Here is a 17,626-nt window from a genome sequence, read left to right on the forward strand (position 1 = left end):
TTGCACTGTAGCATCCATCTTCAGCTGGGATACCCAGAGAGTGTTAGGAGAAATTCTTATACTGGTAGAGGTGCTAACAATGGGAAAGCCATCAGCAGTTCTCCACCTCCATTCAAATGGGTCGTTCCTAGAACAATAGGCTGGCTGCAGTGCACGGGTATGAATTTTCCCAGCTTGGGCTCTTGAGCGAGGGGTGCTGGAATTAAGCAACTGATCACCCAACAAGTTTGAAGCTGTCCTGGGTGGTCGCCAATCTATTTAAGGGCTGGATCTTCTTGAATCTGGGGCTTTTACTGGCCTTCCATTAAGTGACAACAAGGAGACTAAGTCAGAGCAGTGGAGTTCAAGAGGATACTGGGATTCTGTAAGGACATTAACGCAAAGCCAAAATGCTTTCAGAGTAGTCAGGACATTGGAGGAGAGGGTTTTGGATGCAGGTGTTTGTTTTTTTGCCTGCCTCTGTAAGTCGTATGGTTGATCGATGAATAAAGTCTGTCCGATTCAGAAATTCCTTTGCAAAGTCTGTGTTCTTTTGTTGTAATTGTTACAATGATCCAAAGGATTAAACAGTAAACCATAGTACCTATGAGGGTGGCGGTCGGAGGAGGGAATGCTTAAGCTGCTGGGGAGAATTGGGATTCAGAACTGGCCTTGGAGCCTAGGGAAGCTGGACCATGCACTCCCATGTCCCAAGAAGGGGGTATGAGACAGAAGGTCTACACCCTGGCTGGACTGAGACAAATTCTGGACACCATTCAGACCCCATAGGATTAAAGGCACATGGGATTCAAAGACTGGGTCCAGAATAGAAACTGGTGTCTGACCACAAGGGGGAGCTCAGCCAGGCCTGTACCAGGCTCTCAGATATCACAGTGATGGGTACAGTATAAAAACCTGATAGAACACAATATTTTGCATGAGCACTAGACAAAGCATGCAGCTAACATGCTCCGTGTATTTCCATGACCCTACAGAGAGTGGCCATCTATCTTGTATGTGCAGACAGGTACCCAAGATGCATTGTACCACTGGAATAAGATGTTAATGAAGTGATGAGGAGAAGGATATTATCTGGTTTTTCTTAAGCAGCGATAAGGAGTTCTCCAAAGAATATCCTCTCGCAACGCCCAAACAGCCTTACCCTATGTTCTAAGACCCTGAACTTGGCTGCTACCACTCTGCTCTTCCTGCAGCAAACCTCAGAATCAACAAAGCATGATTCTGTCCTATGCATTCTATTTTCCCACCACTGCAAAGAAGCAGTGGAAAAATGAAAGGGGTTATGTATTTAACATTTCTGCACCATTTATTCAAGTTACAGAATATAATAAGGATTTTGATAGCCTCATGGCAAATGAGCACATGGGATACACAACACAGGATGGATTTCATTGTAAATGTCAGTGCTGTCTTTTTAGTAAGAACTTCAGATTAGACATTCCAAGGGGCAAAATGCACTAATATAGTATACTGGCCATCAAGAGTAAGAATGAATTCTTTGTACGGTTTGCATAATGCATTTCTCAGCTGCATTGTTTAAAAGGAGAAATATTAAGGCAGATGAAGGGAGAAACTAGAACTAAGACCATTTGTAAGAAAATGCTTGCCAAGGGCATGTTCAAATGAGGACAGACACATGGGATTTGTTTCAAAATGGCAGAAAAGGCTGCACTTTTATTAAACAAACATAGTCAACATCCTAGTTAAAGCCCACAGGCAAGACACTTTGGCAAAGGAGATGGGGATGCAGTCTATCTCTGACCAGCTGCAGACCCCATTCTGGACCAAACAGTATCCCAGAGCGTCCTATGGTCCTGAGGCTGTAATACCACCAAAGGACCAGCCATGTTCTGGCACACTGATGGCTGCCAGGTACCAGTGAGACTGCCAAACTTCTTGGTAAGATTGGGGTTGGTAGGGCTGATTCCTAATCCAAAAGGAGCATAAAATGGCAGCAGAGATAAGGGATTGCACCCCTAATACTCACTGACACACCCCACAAAAGGGATGTGTCAGGATCCCAACAAGGACAGTGAGGCCAAGGGTCAGAGTAGGGGCAAACCAGAAGCTGGGAGTAGCAAAGGAGTTCATAGTTGGGTTCCAGGCCAGGGTTGATACCAGGGTTCAGAGTCTGAGTCAGGTACTGGCAGCCAAGTCAGGAGGAGAAGTCCAAATCAAGCAGAGGTCAAAGGCAGGAGCTCAGGCGCAGGAACGGTAGTGGCAGCTACAAGAGATCAACACTGTTGCCTGGACATTTCCTGAAATGCGCTTGGCTTTATATAAAACAGGGAGCCAATCAGGAGCCAGGAGGCTGCTGTCTGTCAAAACCTTGAGGCGAAACTTCCCCTGGTCTGCGTCCACAAGAGATCTGCCTGGTAGCTCTGCAGGCCTGTGGGACCTTACAGAATGTGCCCATTACCTCCTGCTGCCAGGACCACCTGCCACTAGTCTACAATTGCTTAAAAGTTGCAATCTTGCAACAGGAAATGAGCTTATCCCATCCATTTTTGTTCCATCCTTTACCACTGATGCTGGGAAAACTTCAGCTAGTGTAGAAGAGTCAGGTGAGGATTTCTGAACCAACCACCAGAATGATGTAAAAATATGTCATAGAAGATGCCAATTCATGTTCAGGCTTCTACTTTTAAAATAGAGGAAGGGAACATAGGACATACCATGCTCCCCAGGAAATTCATTAGGATTTCACTTCCCTTTGGGCTGTCCTTAAAGGTGACCTGTATTTCATGCCACCAAAGGTGTGATCATGCTCACCATGAGAGCTGAAAGAAAGAAAGAATATCAAGAAAAATAGCTTTGTTCAGGGGAATGAAGATTTGGGCAGGCTAGAGTGGTCAAATTTTTTCCCGTCTCGTAGATCCTTTTGGGCTGAGGAAAGAAGACAATTTGGTAGCAGTGAAGATTTTTACAAATTGTGCCTGCTCTGTAACCTTCTGAATACGCGCTTTGAGACCTGTGACGATCAGACATATTTCTCGCTGAGCGACTTACTTTTCTTAGGAAGTAGAGTGAAGTTAAATTAGGATTTTTACTTTAAAAGTTAAAAGCCACATTCACTTTTTCAGTTGTCTTCTACATCCTTCTCCTTTCTGCTTTTCTTTGATTCCTCCTTTCTTCTGATTTCAACCCCAATGTCAGCCCCTTCTTCTGCTCTTCTCTTTTACTGATCCAAGTCGCTCCAAGTTATTTTGAACTTGGTCAGACCAGCACTCACTGCAATAATACATGTTCCTTGAAATGAAGAAAAGTTCTTTTTCCACATCAGATCTGAATTCAAAGCTCTGGTTTTCTCTTCCCACAGCTGGTGATATCCATACCCGAAACAGAGCAGAAAACTGCTTGTATTCCTTCCTTTGTTTAGAGTGATACGATCAGCTAGTGCATGGGATTCACAGAACTTTGAAATCAGTGCTTGATAGGTAAAGTAAATAAAAGAGGGTATGAAACCATACAAAATTACTTTATTATATATTTATTATTCTCTTAATGATTAGTGATCTTCACTATATTTAAAGGAAATAAGCAGCATTTAATCATTAAGTATGGTGTGATCACTTCCTATATGCATAGTGCAAAATTAAAATCACTTGAGTTCAGTAACAGAATTCCTAACCTGTTCACCACAGCTCAGCATCCTGTCTCCTTTGTTCCATGATACAAGTGGTCCTTAGAGCTTCTTCTGTCACTGAAGCACCTTTGTCTTCAAGCTATGCTGCTTCCTGTAAACTGAAGCCCAGTCCAGGAGACTTTTAGAATTTCCAGAGACCATTTTTGAGCAAGTAAATGCAAAAATCTGAACCACTCTTTATATCCTGTACAGCTGCTTCATGAGTTCCTTTGGTGCATACGCAGTCATATTCAAAGTCTGCAAATGCCATCTGAATGAGAATGCCAGCAATTACACAGGAGAAAAGAATCAAAATGCAACATAAGACTGCAGGGATGCGAGAAGTGGGAGCTGCAGGCAACAAGGAGAGATTCTGTACAAATACATTTAAAGACCTACAGCGAGAGATGGGAGAAACAGCTACAAAATGGGAGGACAAACAGGCATTCACACCCACTGCATTAAAGAGTTTGTTTTCATCTTGTCTCCTTAGCAATTCCTTTAGTTACTTTTCCCTGTCACCAGGAATTACAGGGGATCATAGCGGATCGCCAAAGATGTAGTTCACAATATGAAAAAAATCTGAGAACCACTAAGATGCTCTAGAACTCACGACAGGGTCCATGGTTTCCCTATGGATAGCCTCTTAAACAGCCCATTCTAGAATAGCCTGACTTGCTGCCACCAGCAGCTTCTGTGAACCTCTTTGTAAACCAAAGATCTGTCAGGCTCAATTATTTCCATGAACCATTTTATTGGCCCTTTGCGGACAGCACCCCCACTTACTTGTTTCCATGGTCTTCAGGTTGGCAGTGGTTTACACATCTCAATATGTTTTCTCAGCAGTTGCAGAAACCATTATACTTTCTGGCGGCTTAGGCTATTTTAAACCAGCTGCATGGCAGCCGTCGCTCCCAAATTATTTACTTTCACAAACAAGTACCTTTAACTGCTGCTCAGAGCTGAGCTTGTGTCTGCTTTCCTTGTTGGGGAATTTCAACAGAAAGTGTGAGCTGCCAAACAATTTTTCCCAGAAGCTTTTAATGAAAAGATATTGATGATATAATGAAGATATATTGCCTTACTATTCTGGTTCACAGTAAACTCCTCAGTTGTCTTTCTTCAGACCACAATAGCTCATTTGCATAGGCACATTATGGACATTATGTTTCTCTACCTACAGGGAACTCTTGTGAACAAAACACTTGGGCCCACATCCTCAGCTAGCCTAAACTGGCATAGGCCCACTAACTTCAATGCAGCCTTGCCAATTTACACCAGCTGAGGATATGGCCACTGGTTTATAAATTATCTATCAAAACAGAAGAATCCATCTTTAGTTCCCATGATAATCTTGATGAAGGGGACAGAGGAGACGGGATTCCCCTACGTAGTAAGAGAAAAATGCACAAAGGCCATTTACAGGATCTATGTGGTCCTTAATCAGTACTTAAAATGTAACATTTATTAAACAGGGCCAAATTCTTTTTACTCACATTGAGTATTATCACAGTCCATGAGCAATTCAATGGAACTAGACTATTTATCTCAATGGAACTGCTTGTGGAGCTAGGTACTAAGTGACAGCAAGGAAGGTAGAACAAGTCTGTTAATTTTGGTCAGCTTTAAATATACAGAGCCCTCAATTTGTAAGATAGTTGGGCAATATTCCCATTGGTGAGTATTCCTGGAGTGCAAACACACCGACTAAATATCCCTCTCTACCCCTGTATGCACAAAAACCAGGGTGCACATAAATTGTAATATTGCTATTAGACTGAGAAACACACACGCACATATTGCACATACAATAAAAATACTCTCTCTTCTGAAACAACCACTGTAAATCAACCAAGGAAGCCACTGTTTGGTCCACAATAGGATGTTTATGCAACATTTAAAGAACAATGGAATTTCACCTATAATTTAACAGTAGGGACTGCCACCTTACACACCCCTCAAGTGCTGTCCTGCCTTACTGTTGTGTTAATGACCTCACAGCAGGAGACAGATCCTGTCCTTCTGCTTTTCTTTCTCACTGAATGATTTCCCTAAAGCCAAAGCTGGGCAAAATGCCACTAATGCTGCCGTAAAACTCCCACTGTGTTAGGAGGGAGGCAAGCGACTGAGGATTCCGAGGTAATCAAGCTTACAGATTAAGGCTCACTAAAGCTACAAGATCAGCACAGCTCAGGGTGTTTATTAACTCTTTAAATGACAAGACTTACCAGTCTGTATCTCAGTACAAGAATAAAAAGGACATTTTCTAACTAGCTTTGATAGCTCAACTATTTTGCAATATTAATTCTATTTCATCGCACAATTATAACTTGTGAAGAACAAAAAAAAAATCTTTAAACCTGTTTGGATCAATGTCATCCTACGATATTCTTCAAACTATACCATCATACAACATCCAAATGGACATAGTAATATGATTGAAATAAAAGATGTTAATTATTCTTCTATTTATAAAAATAATATGTTTTTAAAGCAACAGTGTAATCTGAATATCAATTAAACATATCAAATCTAGCTCCCGTGACAAAACTAAAGTATTGAGCTGGAAATGTTTCATTTTATCAGTGAAGAAAGGGTTAATTTCAGAATATAAAATGGGGTTGGTACAATCTGGGTGTGGGGTTTTTTGTTTGTTTGTTTTGTTTTTTAAACGCAAAGCAAAATATACTCTACAGATGCTTGATTAAAATGCAACAGCTGTTTATGGCGGCGCATTTTCCGCTAATTTACTAGGGCAGATTTTTCAAGGAGCCTTGTTTTAGTTGCATCTTCATTTGCATAAAGCATGCACATAACAGAGCTGCCATTCCAGTTGTCCCTGTTTGCTTGGTTAATATTTGAATCATATGACAAAAATTCAAATTAAATTAAGCAATCCACTCCAGCGAAGGGGGGAAAAAAGTCAATAGGTTTTTAGTCATGAAGTAATTACAGTACAGCTCAAATAGCAAGCTCATACACCTCACTCACATCATCTAACTGAATATGTCTTTAGCTTCTAAGTTCAAATCGTTTTATTTCTAGGCATTGTATCCAATTAACATTTAAGCCACTCTTCATATCTGTCCTTAATTTAGAGTCTCTTAATTTTTATTTTTATTTTTAATTTCTCCTTTGTTTATTTGATCTATTACATTTCTTAAGCTTGATGACTAAGCCAAATCATTAACAAATAGTAAAGGGTTTATGTAAATTATAGTGACAAACAAAAAACAGATTACAATTATAACATTGTTAAGTGAATGAGACAACTATGACTACAGCTTTCCTATCATAAATTGAAGCAGATGAATTTGGACTTTCTTGATGGTAGCAGCAGCAAGCCTTAATCACTGAACGCCAATACAGCCTGGTTTCCATAGGGTAATGACCCATCTATGCATAACAAGGGTCTCATTCATCATAATTCACATAAAAAAACTTTAGCCAAGCTAATGGAGGGAATGTGTGAAAAGTGATTGGATGGGTAAAACTGTATGGGGCTGGAAAGGCTCTAATTGATTTTACTGTGCTGTGCCTAAGACTCCTGTACAGTACATCAGATCTTTATCTAACTGCATTTCAATTGATTTTCACTGATAGGCTTCTTTCTTATGTCTAAGGCTTAAGTACTAAACTAATAAAAGGATAAAAGACTTTGTAATACAGATTTTGAAAATAATGTCCACACATGATGTTTGTGGAAGGAAATTGTATGATATGTGTTTGCCCTACCAAAGTGACTAAAACCAAATGCAATAACATAAATGCAACTAATATAAGGAACTGCAATGGGAAAAGGAACCTATAATACATAGGCCAAAGTCAGGCTTGATCTTGACTTCAGTGGAGTTGCACCTGATTTTGGCCAACATGTCAAACTAAGTTGAAAAGAGTAATATTTCAGTGTTGATACCTGCTAGCTCTGCAGAGACTTTAATATTAAGCGTGCTATATCCTGATAAAAGAGTTTAAAGAAAAGGGAAAAAGAGAGAAATTTATTTTATAATGGTTGTCTTTGCAAAATGATGTTCTTGTGACTTTAAAACTCAAAACGTCTTAATTCTACAAAAGAAGAAGTACTGCAGACAGAATTCTCTATAACGCAGCAAAGCTACTGTATATGCTCAGATCTTTGACAGTGGTCTGTTCCAGCCTCAGAATGTTATTGATTCAGGTTTCCTAACACATAAGGATGAAGGTGGAAAAGAAGGTAGTTGCTGCTGGTAAAGTTCATACAGAGGAAATCTGAGTAGCCAATGGAATAAGCAACAGGTCTACTTATAGGAAAACTGTCAAATGGGAAAAACTGACAGCAAGAAAAGCCATTTAAAGCTAAATAAGTGAAAACTACCAATACAAGCCAGATTTTCATTTACATTTTACATCTCATGCCATTGTTTGCTATTACTATTGCAGACTCCACTATCTGCTAGTCAGATGGCTTCTAACATCTGTATAACAAATGAAAATGTATAATGGTTGTTCTGGTTTTGTGTTCCTTTACGAGGCTTGGTGTTGATAATCTCCAAAGCACACCCATGATTCTTTAAATTAAACATAGGAATCTTGTCTCACAGTACAGTTAAGTTATCCATGTGTAAGAGCCCAAGCCAAGTAATTACACATCCGCTCAAAGGATTAAACACAAGATTTCTTTAAATTTTTAATAAAACTGCACAGCTGTTGTAGGGAAAAACTCTTTTGTTCTAGATTTTTTAAAACCATTAAGCTCAAAATGATTCACAGTTATGCTTCAAGAAAAGTACTTCAGAAGTATTTCTGTAAGGCACTTTTTTTTAGTAGATTTAACATAATTTAACCTCATGGCAAGAGATTTGAGTCTGGGAAAACCTAAAAGATATTTGATTAAAAAAATTAAGAAAATGTCTGTGCCCTGACTAGAAGATCTGCAATAACGTATTATTTAATGATATAACCACTCATAGTTGCATTATCTGTTCCCCATAATTTGTTACTCTTATTTTCATGCAGTTATTCTCTGGGACAGTGATATCAAATAAGATGCCAAAGAAAGTGAAGGGAATGTACATAATTAATTTACTAGTTTATCATAGCATCCTCACAATACCTAAATTGCTAAACAACAAAGCATAGGCAGATAATTTTTTCTTACTACTAGAAGTCAAATAATTTTTAGAAATATGCTTTTTGTTCTACATTTACTGCAGTAAACTTCTGCAACAACATTAAATGCTGCTGAACAACCACAATACACAAGAATTAGGATATAAAATACAGTATGTAGCTATACTTATAATGAACCTGAATCTCAAAACATTTTAATGAACTGGAGCTGACCTTGATGAGTGTCAAAGCCCAGAGCACAGGGCAGCGTCTACCCTCTCCCACGTTGCCAACCCTTGCTACAACATTTATCAATTTACCTTCTTGATCTCTCAAGCAGGTCACGTTTTCTAATCAGCCACCAGATCTCAGACCCACATCCAAATTAAATTACTGAATGAAGACAGCTCAGAAAATAGACTTGCATAAATGAATGAGCACAAAAATATACTGAAATGCTGACTATATCAATAGCTGACCTTACATGGATTTAGTTTTTAATACTTCCATATAAACATGAAAGGTTAGTTACAGAAATCTGTGCTGCTCAAGATGAGAATCCATGAAATTTGCCCTTAAAACTTACTACTTCCCTGGTTGCTTTCTATTTTGGACTCCTCACCAAGCTGTCTATATATTCCTTTACCTAAACATTGCCCTGCATTTGATATTGTCTGTGTTGGACAACTCTTCAGGGTTTGGGTTACGTCAAAGGCCCCAATCCTGCAAACACTTATGCACATGCTTGTGAGTAGCCTCACTGACTTCAATTAAACTACTCAAGTGTTTGAAATTAGATGCATGTGTGTTAAGTGTTTGCAGGATCCGGGCCATATTTAGTGCAGCATCTAAATTCATGGTGAACAACATTCATGAACAACAGTTCAAATGTACCATGTAAGTATTTTCATATGGGACTTTTGCTATATATTTAGTTAAAGATCAGGAGTAATTGTATGTGTTCATTTCTTTTTATTTTCCATTGTTTTAATATTTAATATTTTCAAAGCTAACTTTAAATCATGAAGAAAATGAAGACAAAATGCCCTGGAATGCAACTCAATTCAGACTTACTGTAATAAGCGTGGAGGTAAAGGAGACACAAAGTATCTGTAAAGAGAAAAATATTTATACTACCAAATTCTTAGGTTTCTTCGTGGTTTTTATTGTATTCTGTATATTTTTCTACCTACATAAGGGCAGGGCACTGCTCTCCTTTCCATCCTGTTCAAACTCTTTTTAATATGTACACCCCTTTGTCTGTGCAATAGCAAAACTATGACACTGGTGTAGGGGAAAAAACATTAGGCTTATTTTAGGCTTGGATTTTCAAGGAGCCTAAGTCCCATCGATAGACAATGGGATTTAGGGCTTGCCTACAGAAGGTCATTTACTGGCATTATTACATAGGCATAATTATACCACAATAGTTACACCTGTATAACTCCACCTTTAGAGGCTCTTATTCTGGAATAACAATGCCTTTTTCTGGTTCACCTTATATCACTTTGGAAGTGATATAAACTAAAGCAAGAAAATATATTTATTCCAAAATAAGAGTGTCCACACAAGGAGTTGTAGGGGCATAACTATCCCATTATCACTACAGCAGAATACTTATGCCGATACATTACTGTGAACATAAGCCCAGTGAAAGTGCTGCTATTTAAAAAAAACTAACAAAAACTAGATTGCTATTTGTGCACGCTCTCTTTCAAAGATGCACATCATAAGGGCTTGGATTTTCAAGATCACCTAAGTGATTTGTGCTCCTAAATCAATTGGGTGCTTTTGAAAATCCCACCCTAACTCCTTGCCACTCCATATTCAGACATCTAATTAAGGTGGACTTGATTTTCAAAGGAACTGAACTCCTACTATGCCTTCAACAAGATCAATGGATGCTTGACACTTCTATAAGACCGGCTATTCTGGGTCAGACCAAAGGTCCATCTTGCAGAGTATCCTGTCTTCCGACAGTGGCCAATGCCAGGTGCCTCAGAGGGAATGAACAGAACAGGTAATCAGCAAGTGAAAACCAGGTCACTTATTTAAGTGCCTAAATATGGAGGAGCCTTACTTTAAGATTGCTGTTTTTTATAATCTTGGTCTGCTTTGGAATGTTGAAGTCTTCTCTAGTACATTTGTGGGTTTTTTTTAAATGCATAATAGATTAATACTCATCTAATGGGACAGACTACAAGTGTAGGAATGATCCTGCAAAACAATTAACGTCTTCACCGACCATGAAATCAATGGGAATGCAGGTGCTCAGCACCTTCCAGGAAGCACTCTGCACCTTGAAGGGCCAGGACCATAAAAGCTCATTTAAGGCAGAAATAGGGAATTTTAAGAGGCAATGCAACCATCCATCAATCAAAAATAACTCTGGACCAAGCAAGTGAATTTTGCACCATGTCCTGACACTTGGCAAATCTGAGCTCTCACAGACTATCATTGGGATTAGACTTAGAGTCAGAAGCCAACTGCTGGTCCTAGATTCAACTCCAGGAGCCAGCAACAAGACTGACAGAGCAGATTTTATTGAGAGACTGGGAAAGAAAAGATCTGAGATATTTTTGACTTCTCCAAGATACCATTTTGCATAATCTAAAGCACATGGCTAAACTGTAGTAAAAGTAAAGTAGGGGAATATAGTTTTGCTACATTTAATTTCTTATTGCACTTAATTATTTCATGGCCTCAATAACACTGGGTTAACCAAGATATAAAGCATTAAACTAAAACTAGAGAAGGAGTGTCACATGTAGGATCCTTACTAATGCAGTGGGTTCAAATTTAGAATCAGAATTGATCATCTTGGGGCTCAGATTTTGTTTGGCTGATAAAATGTTCCTGTTGGGAGAAGAAAATCATTATGCTCTCCATCACACTTACCATGCAGCAGGAGTGAAGAGCCCTCTGGAATCCATTCTCCCTCAGCTTCAGCAGAGGGAGATGGAAGAAGATCATGGTATTCTTGAAATCCCATCCCTGAAGGCCTGAACACTCAAGTAAGCTTCGGTCTAGCCTGAGACATTTCCTCCTAATGAACCTGAAGATGCTCCTACTCCCAATTATAGTTCCAAGAAAAATGTGAGACCCTATTTTCTGGTTCTAATTCAGTTTAGAACTCACACTCCAGAGAAGGTCTAACTCAGATCCCAACACCACTTCCTTGTCTCGGTGCTAGCATTATTATTAAAATGTAGGCACACTTGATGCTTGGTATCACAGCATTAAAATAGGGCCTTCAAAATAAAACACTAAAAGCAGCTTTAGTACAATATGCTGAATGCCTGTAGCAAATATGAGTATGAAAGGTATTGATCCTTAGCTTGCTGAAGTCAATGGCAAATTTCCAACTTACTTCAACAGAGTAGGAGCAGGCCATAGGAATGTAGAAGTCTTTCATCCCAACAGCCTTTTGCCAGGTCTCCCACAATTGCAGATTACCATCCTCCAAAGCGAATAGTGACCCGACGGACATCATACTGATGACAGCATCATCATCTATGCAACTCAGTGAAGAAAGGAGCTGGATTACAGAGCTAAGGGAAAGTGCTGCTATTAAAACAAACAAAAAACAAACTAGGCTACACATTTTTACCCTCTTTTTCAGAGAGATACATACAAATGGCTGGGATTTTCAAAAGATCTATGCATCTGTCTTCCATTTAATTTCAACGGGATTTGGGCACCTAACTCCATTAGGCAGCTTTGAAAATCCCTGTGAATTTTTATAACTCTGCAAAACATAGGGTACAGTGTGGCAAGAAGCCATTAAATCCAGTTTCTTAACCTGGGGCAGAGGCTGTGACCCTTGCAGGGGCACAAACATGTGTCGGGGGGGTCACGATCACCCAATCCTTTCCATATTGTTAAATGAAAGGGATGTTCTTGGAAGATGGAAGGTGGGTCTTGGTGTGGTTCTTGTATGGAAAAGGTTGAGAAGCCCTGAATTAAATAGAACTGTTAGTCAATGAAGTCAAAAGACTGTCGTGTCATTCAGTTCAGTGTGTAAAAAATTTGGAAAAATCTCACATGAACTTCATCCACACAATGCAGCAATGGTAAATGTTTCTCTTCTTTTCCTAAATGACCCGACAAAAGTTTAGATGTGTGTTGAGTTACATTTGCATGGGGAATCTATTCAGCATTATTAAAGAGAGAGTGCTGTCCTCTACACTTCTAGGATCTCTTCTGTAAAGCCCTCTGGTCTCCTAGGATCACTTTCCTTCTGCTTTCTGGCCCCAGTTTGGATCCTCATCTGGATCTCTTCATTTTCTATAGGATTAGGTATATATCATTAAAGTTGTCTAAAAATTTTTTTTTTGCTGCAGTAGCCGTGGCAAAGGAGACACTGCAATGCATTAGCTTTCCCAAAGGTAATGAGACAAGGCAAATTCTTTCAAGTTGGTACCTTGTGAAATGTCAGTCATGTACATATTGCATTTTTGTAGCCTATTTTATACTTGCCTACTTCTATTGTTTGGGAAAATAAACTTTTTACACAAAACCAGCTACACAGTACCTATGAGAAAGTGTTAGTTTGTCCAACTTTAACATATCTGTTGATACAGAAAGAGACTTGTTGTGCTTACTGTATAGTTCAACAGAACTACATAGTTATGCGGACAAACAGAACCATAACTGCAAGATAGCCTTCAAATGTAAAGCAGCTCAACTTTTATCTGGCTGTTAAATGCAATTCAAAATTTCTTAGGGCTTGTCTACATCAGAAAGTTGCAGCGCTGGTGAGGGAGTTACAGCGCTGCAACTTTGAGAGTGTCCACATCTGCAGGGCATCACCAGCGCTGCAACTCCCTGTTTGCAGCGCTGGCCGTACTCCCGTTTTGTCTCGGGTGTAGAGGATCCAGCGCTGGTGATCCAGCGCTGGTAATGCAATGTAGACACTCACCAGCGCTTTTCTTGACCTCCCTGGAAGGAGGAAGCCTCTGGTAATCAAGCTGGTTTCCTTTCCCGGTTTGCTCTCTCGGTCCCGGAGCCAGCCAGCAAACCGCAGGGAAGGAGACCTGCTTGCTCGGGGTTCCGGGACCGAGAGAGCAAACCGGGAACGCCGCGGTTTGCTCTCTCGGTCCCGGAGCCAGCCAGCAAACCGCGGGGAAGGAGACCTGCTTGCTCGGGGTTCCGGGACCGAGAGAGCAAACCGGGAACGCCGCGGTTTGCTCTCTCGGTCCCGGAGCCAGCCAGCAAACCGCGGGGAAGGAGACCTGCTTGCTCGGGGTTCCGGGACCGAGAGAGCAAACCGCGGCGAAGCTGGTTTCCTTTCCCGGTTTGCTCTCTCGGTCCCGGAACCCCGAGCAAGCAGGTCTCCTTCCCCGCGGTTTGCTGGCTGGCTCCGGGACCGAGAGAGCAAACCGCGGCGTTCCCGGTTTGCTCTCTCGGTCCCGGAACCCCGAGCAAGCAGGTCTCCTTCCCCGCGGTTTGCTGGCTGGCTCCGGGACCGAGAGAGCAAACCGCGGCGTTCCCGGTTTGCTCTCTCGGTCCCGGAACCCCGAGCAAGCAGGTCTCCTTCCCCGCGGTTTGCTGGCTGGCTCCGGGACCGAGAGAGCAAACCGCGGCGTTCCCGGTTTGCTCTCTCGGTCCCGGAACCCCGAGCAAGCAGGTCTCCTTCCCCACGGTTTGCTGGCTGGCTCCGGGACCGAGAGAGCAAACCGCGGCGTTCCCGGTGTGCTCTCTCGGTCCCGAAACCCCGAGCAAGCAGGTCTCCTTCCCCGCGGTTTGCTGGCTGGCTCCGGGACCGAGAGAGCAAACCGCGGCGAAGCTGGTTTCCTTTCCCGGTTTGCTCTCTCGGTCCCGGAACCCCCCTTGAAGCCGCCCAACAGCGCTGCAGTGTGGCCACATCTAACACCACTTGCAGCGCTGGTTGCTGTAAGTGTGGCCACTCTGCAGCGCTGGCCCTATACAGCTGTACTAATACAGCTGTAACAACCAGCGCTGCAAAATTTTAGATGTAGACATGGCCTTAGTAAGAAGGAATCCAATCTGGTTAGGACATAAAATGTACTCCCGTTTGCCAGAGCAACATAACTGAATTCCATTCATTACCACAAATCAGTGCTGTTCACCTCTCTCCACCAGTTTTGATGACAGAGATCACAGACTACTGCATTGACACTAGCACATCAAAAGCTGAGTAGTTAAATATCAATAGTTGGGTGACTGAGCTGCATTCAACTAACTGCACAACCTTTTCTTTGCCATGAAACTAGAAAACAAAAAACAAAACACTAGCCACGAGCATCATTGCCCTAAACAGACAACACCTTCCCAGATGGCTTGTTCAGCCTTTGTTTCACTTGATATTTTTTAAAATAAAGACATCATCTGTTATTTCAATCCTGAGATGGATTAGATAAGGATCACTCTTATTGATAATTTAAGCTAATGCAGAAATCAACGGGCAGTCACCTTGAAACTGCCTTTTAAATAATAATTGTAAATGATAAAAATAATTCCAAGCAAACTTTATGGGTGTGGTGGATGGGAAAAGAAAAATCATAAAAATGTTTCCATAACCACTTCAAATGCTCTTTTTAATATACTAATTTTTCTCCTCATAGGAAATGCAGTAAGATAAGTTTAACCCTTTATTTATTGTATGCATTTTTCCTAATTCCACATTCATGATAGTATGAGGAATTACGTGGTAGCAGCTCCAAAGTGTTTCATATTGCCTTTAGAGTCACACTCTTGCTGCTGAAATACAGTATACTAGAAATGAAATAGCTTCCCCATTTTAATGTGGTTATAAGCTTCCTGCTAGGCTGTGACCTAATTGAGACTTTTGATCTTAGCTTTTTTAAGACATGTTATTCTTCATGGTCTGTAAAGCATTTTAACTACAGATCTCCTGCAATCACTACTGAAGGCTACACGGGAAAAAGAGAAAAAAGAAAAAAAAAAGGCCTGTTTATCAAAGTCAATGGAAATACAAGGTATTAATTACGGTAAATGAAGAAATATGGGCATTTGATTACTTTTGTGGGTCAGAAATATTTTAATCTGTCGCTGCCAGCCAGCTGCCTTTCCCTGACCTACGTGCATCTGCATCAGCTGCCGGAACACATCAAAGCTCTAGTAAGTGAGGAAAGCAACAACCAGTGCAGAGGCCCCCCTGTGGTACCAAGGTCACAGTTCTGACTGAAACCACCATATTGTTATCAATTACAATCACTGATAAGGACATGACCTTTTTTTGAGGTACATAAATGTGAGTGAAGGTGGGGGGAAGAGCAGAACTGTACAAAGGCTTTCCCCAAAACTGCTCTCATCTCATTTTATTTGCTGAGGAGAAAAGCAGAGCTGTGCAGCACATTAAAATTTCAAGCAGACAAAAGTTTAAAGCATTGCACAGATTCAGTTGCTGGTAAGACAAAGTCACAGCACACAAATGTAGTTCATTTGACTTAGTTACCTGTGCCATATGCACCACAGAACACAATTTAACTGGAGGGTGGAGGGGGAGACACACGACAGTGTTTCTACAGTACAGAGGGCCTTGTGAAGTCTCATCAAAGCCAAACCCCAAAGGTCTTCATAGACAGCAAGAGCATATGGCTCTGAAAATAAGCAGTATTATATACAATAGTAAGTTCCCTAGTTAACCCTTGCTCCTCATATCTGAAGTAAAGATTACTTTTAAATTTTATTCCTTAAAATTCTATGATCAAATAATTTTGTACTATATAAAAATAGCCAAACCTCCCCAACCTTCCACTTCCTTAAAAGGTTCTTTTCGCAGCTTGCAAAATCCTACCGCCTTCATCTCACTGTGCTTTATGTGACATTTCTCTTGTTCATTTCCTAGACATTGTATGTTCCTGCTTGCATTTGATCATTACAGCCACAATAGACCAAAGATGTTAATTTAAAAAAAAAAAAAAAAGATAACTCCAGTCACAGATGATCCAATTTCTAATCTGAAATGTAAAGTGTTTTATATGGCAGGCTAAAAAATGATATTTCAGAGATTTAAGGGATCTGACAAGAAAAGTTCAAAAATATATCATTAAATGATTCTGAAAATAGCTGATTCTAATCAGCTGATCACTAATTCTTTAGTGATTTACAAAGTCAAATCTAATTGATTTCTGTTACATTTAGAATGAAAGACACTCAGATTTTACATGTCATCATTATGAATGATTTGTTTTCTACAAATCAAAACTTGTGTATGCCAACAATATCACAATACCAGGTTCAAAGGGAACCAGCTTAAAAATCACATGGATAAAAAAAATAAGGAGAAATTGCTACAGTGTAAAACATTTTCATTATGTACTGTAAAACATTCTTCCTATATACACTATGTAAAAAGAGGTAACAAAGTGAAACCAATAGTTCATAGCTACGTCACTCCAAACTAGTCAAAGACTTGTGTTTTACTACTGTTTTTCCCTCAGGGAACCAAAAATGCAAAAGAATTATACATACAGAGATATATATTACATAGCCTTCCATAATTTCATACTCTCGATTATTTAAGCTTTAATACTAAGCTCAGTGTCGAGAACTCAAACAGGCAGACTGCTTAAAAGGCTGTGGAATGGTAAGAAAGAGAAAGTATAAGAAGATAGTTTTTATCTGTTTCGCAATCCTGACCCTTTTTGTGTCAACATTTCTAGACAAAAATATATTTTACAGTTTATAACGAGTCATGAATATAAGCTAAAGCATTTTGACGCTTGTAGGAAATCAATAAGCAAAATCAAACTACTCATTTGCAAATCATTTATGTCTTTTCTTTGCTAATGCAGTATAACCTCTCCTTGAAAATAAAGAGAGCTAACATATTATTATGCTCACGAATGCAATGCAAAGTAAACATAGATATTTAGTGCTTCTATATGGGAGAGCAATGGATATGTCTCTAGTTAGATGTTTACA

The 17,626-nt window shown here is 40.2% G+C and overlaps 1 protein-coding gene across 7 annotated transcripts in view; it reads right to left on the bottom strand.

Moving 5' to 3' along the window:
• BCAS3 (BCAS3 microtubule associated cell migration factor) overlaps positions 1–17,626 on the bottom strand; it is a 488,600-nt gene that overhangs the window by 179,684 nt on the left and 291,290 nt on the right. Inside the window, exons 23-24 of one of the 7 annotated variants that reach the window (XM_030537159.1) lie at positions 16,155–16,299; positions 11,952–12,264 (exon numbers count right to left, since the gene is read on the bottom strand). The exons of the other annotated variants lie outside the window; for them this stretch is intronic. Coding sequence (XP_030393019.1) covers positions 11,967–12,264; positions 16,155–16,299 — 443 coding nt within the window. The 3' untranslated portion in view covers positions 11,952–11,966. Of the gene's footprint in view, positions 1–11,951; positions 12,265–16,154; positions 16,300–17,626 lie in introns of those variants that run through there. 7 annotated transcript variants of the gene reach the window in all.

This window comes from Gopherus evgoodei, chromosome 17 (genome assembly GCF_007399415.2).
Source record: "Gopherus evgoodei ecotype Sinaloan lineage chromosome 17, rGopEvg1_v1.p, whole genome shotgun sequence".
In the NCBI taxonomy this organism is placed as follows: Eukaryota; Metazoa; Chordata; order Testudines; family Testudinidae; genus Gopherus; species Gopherus evgoodei.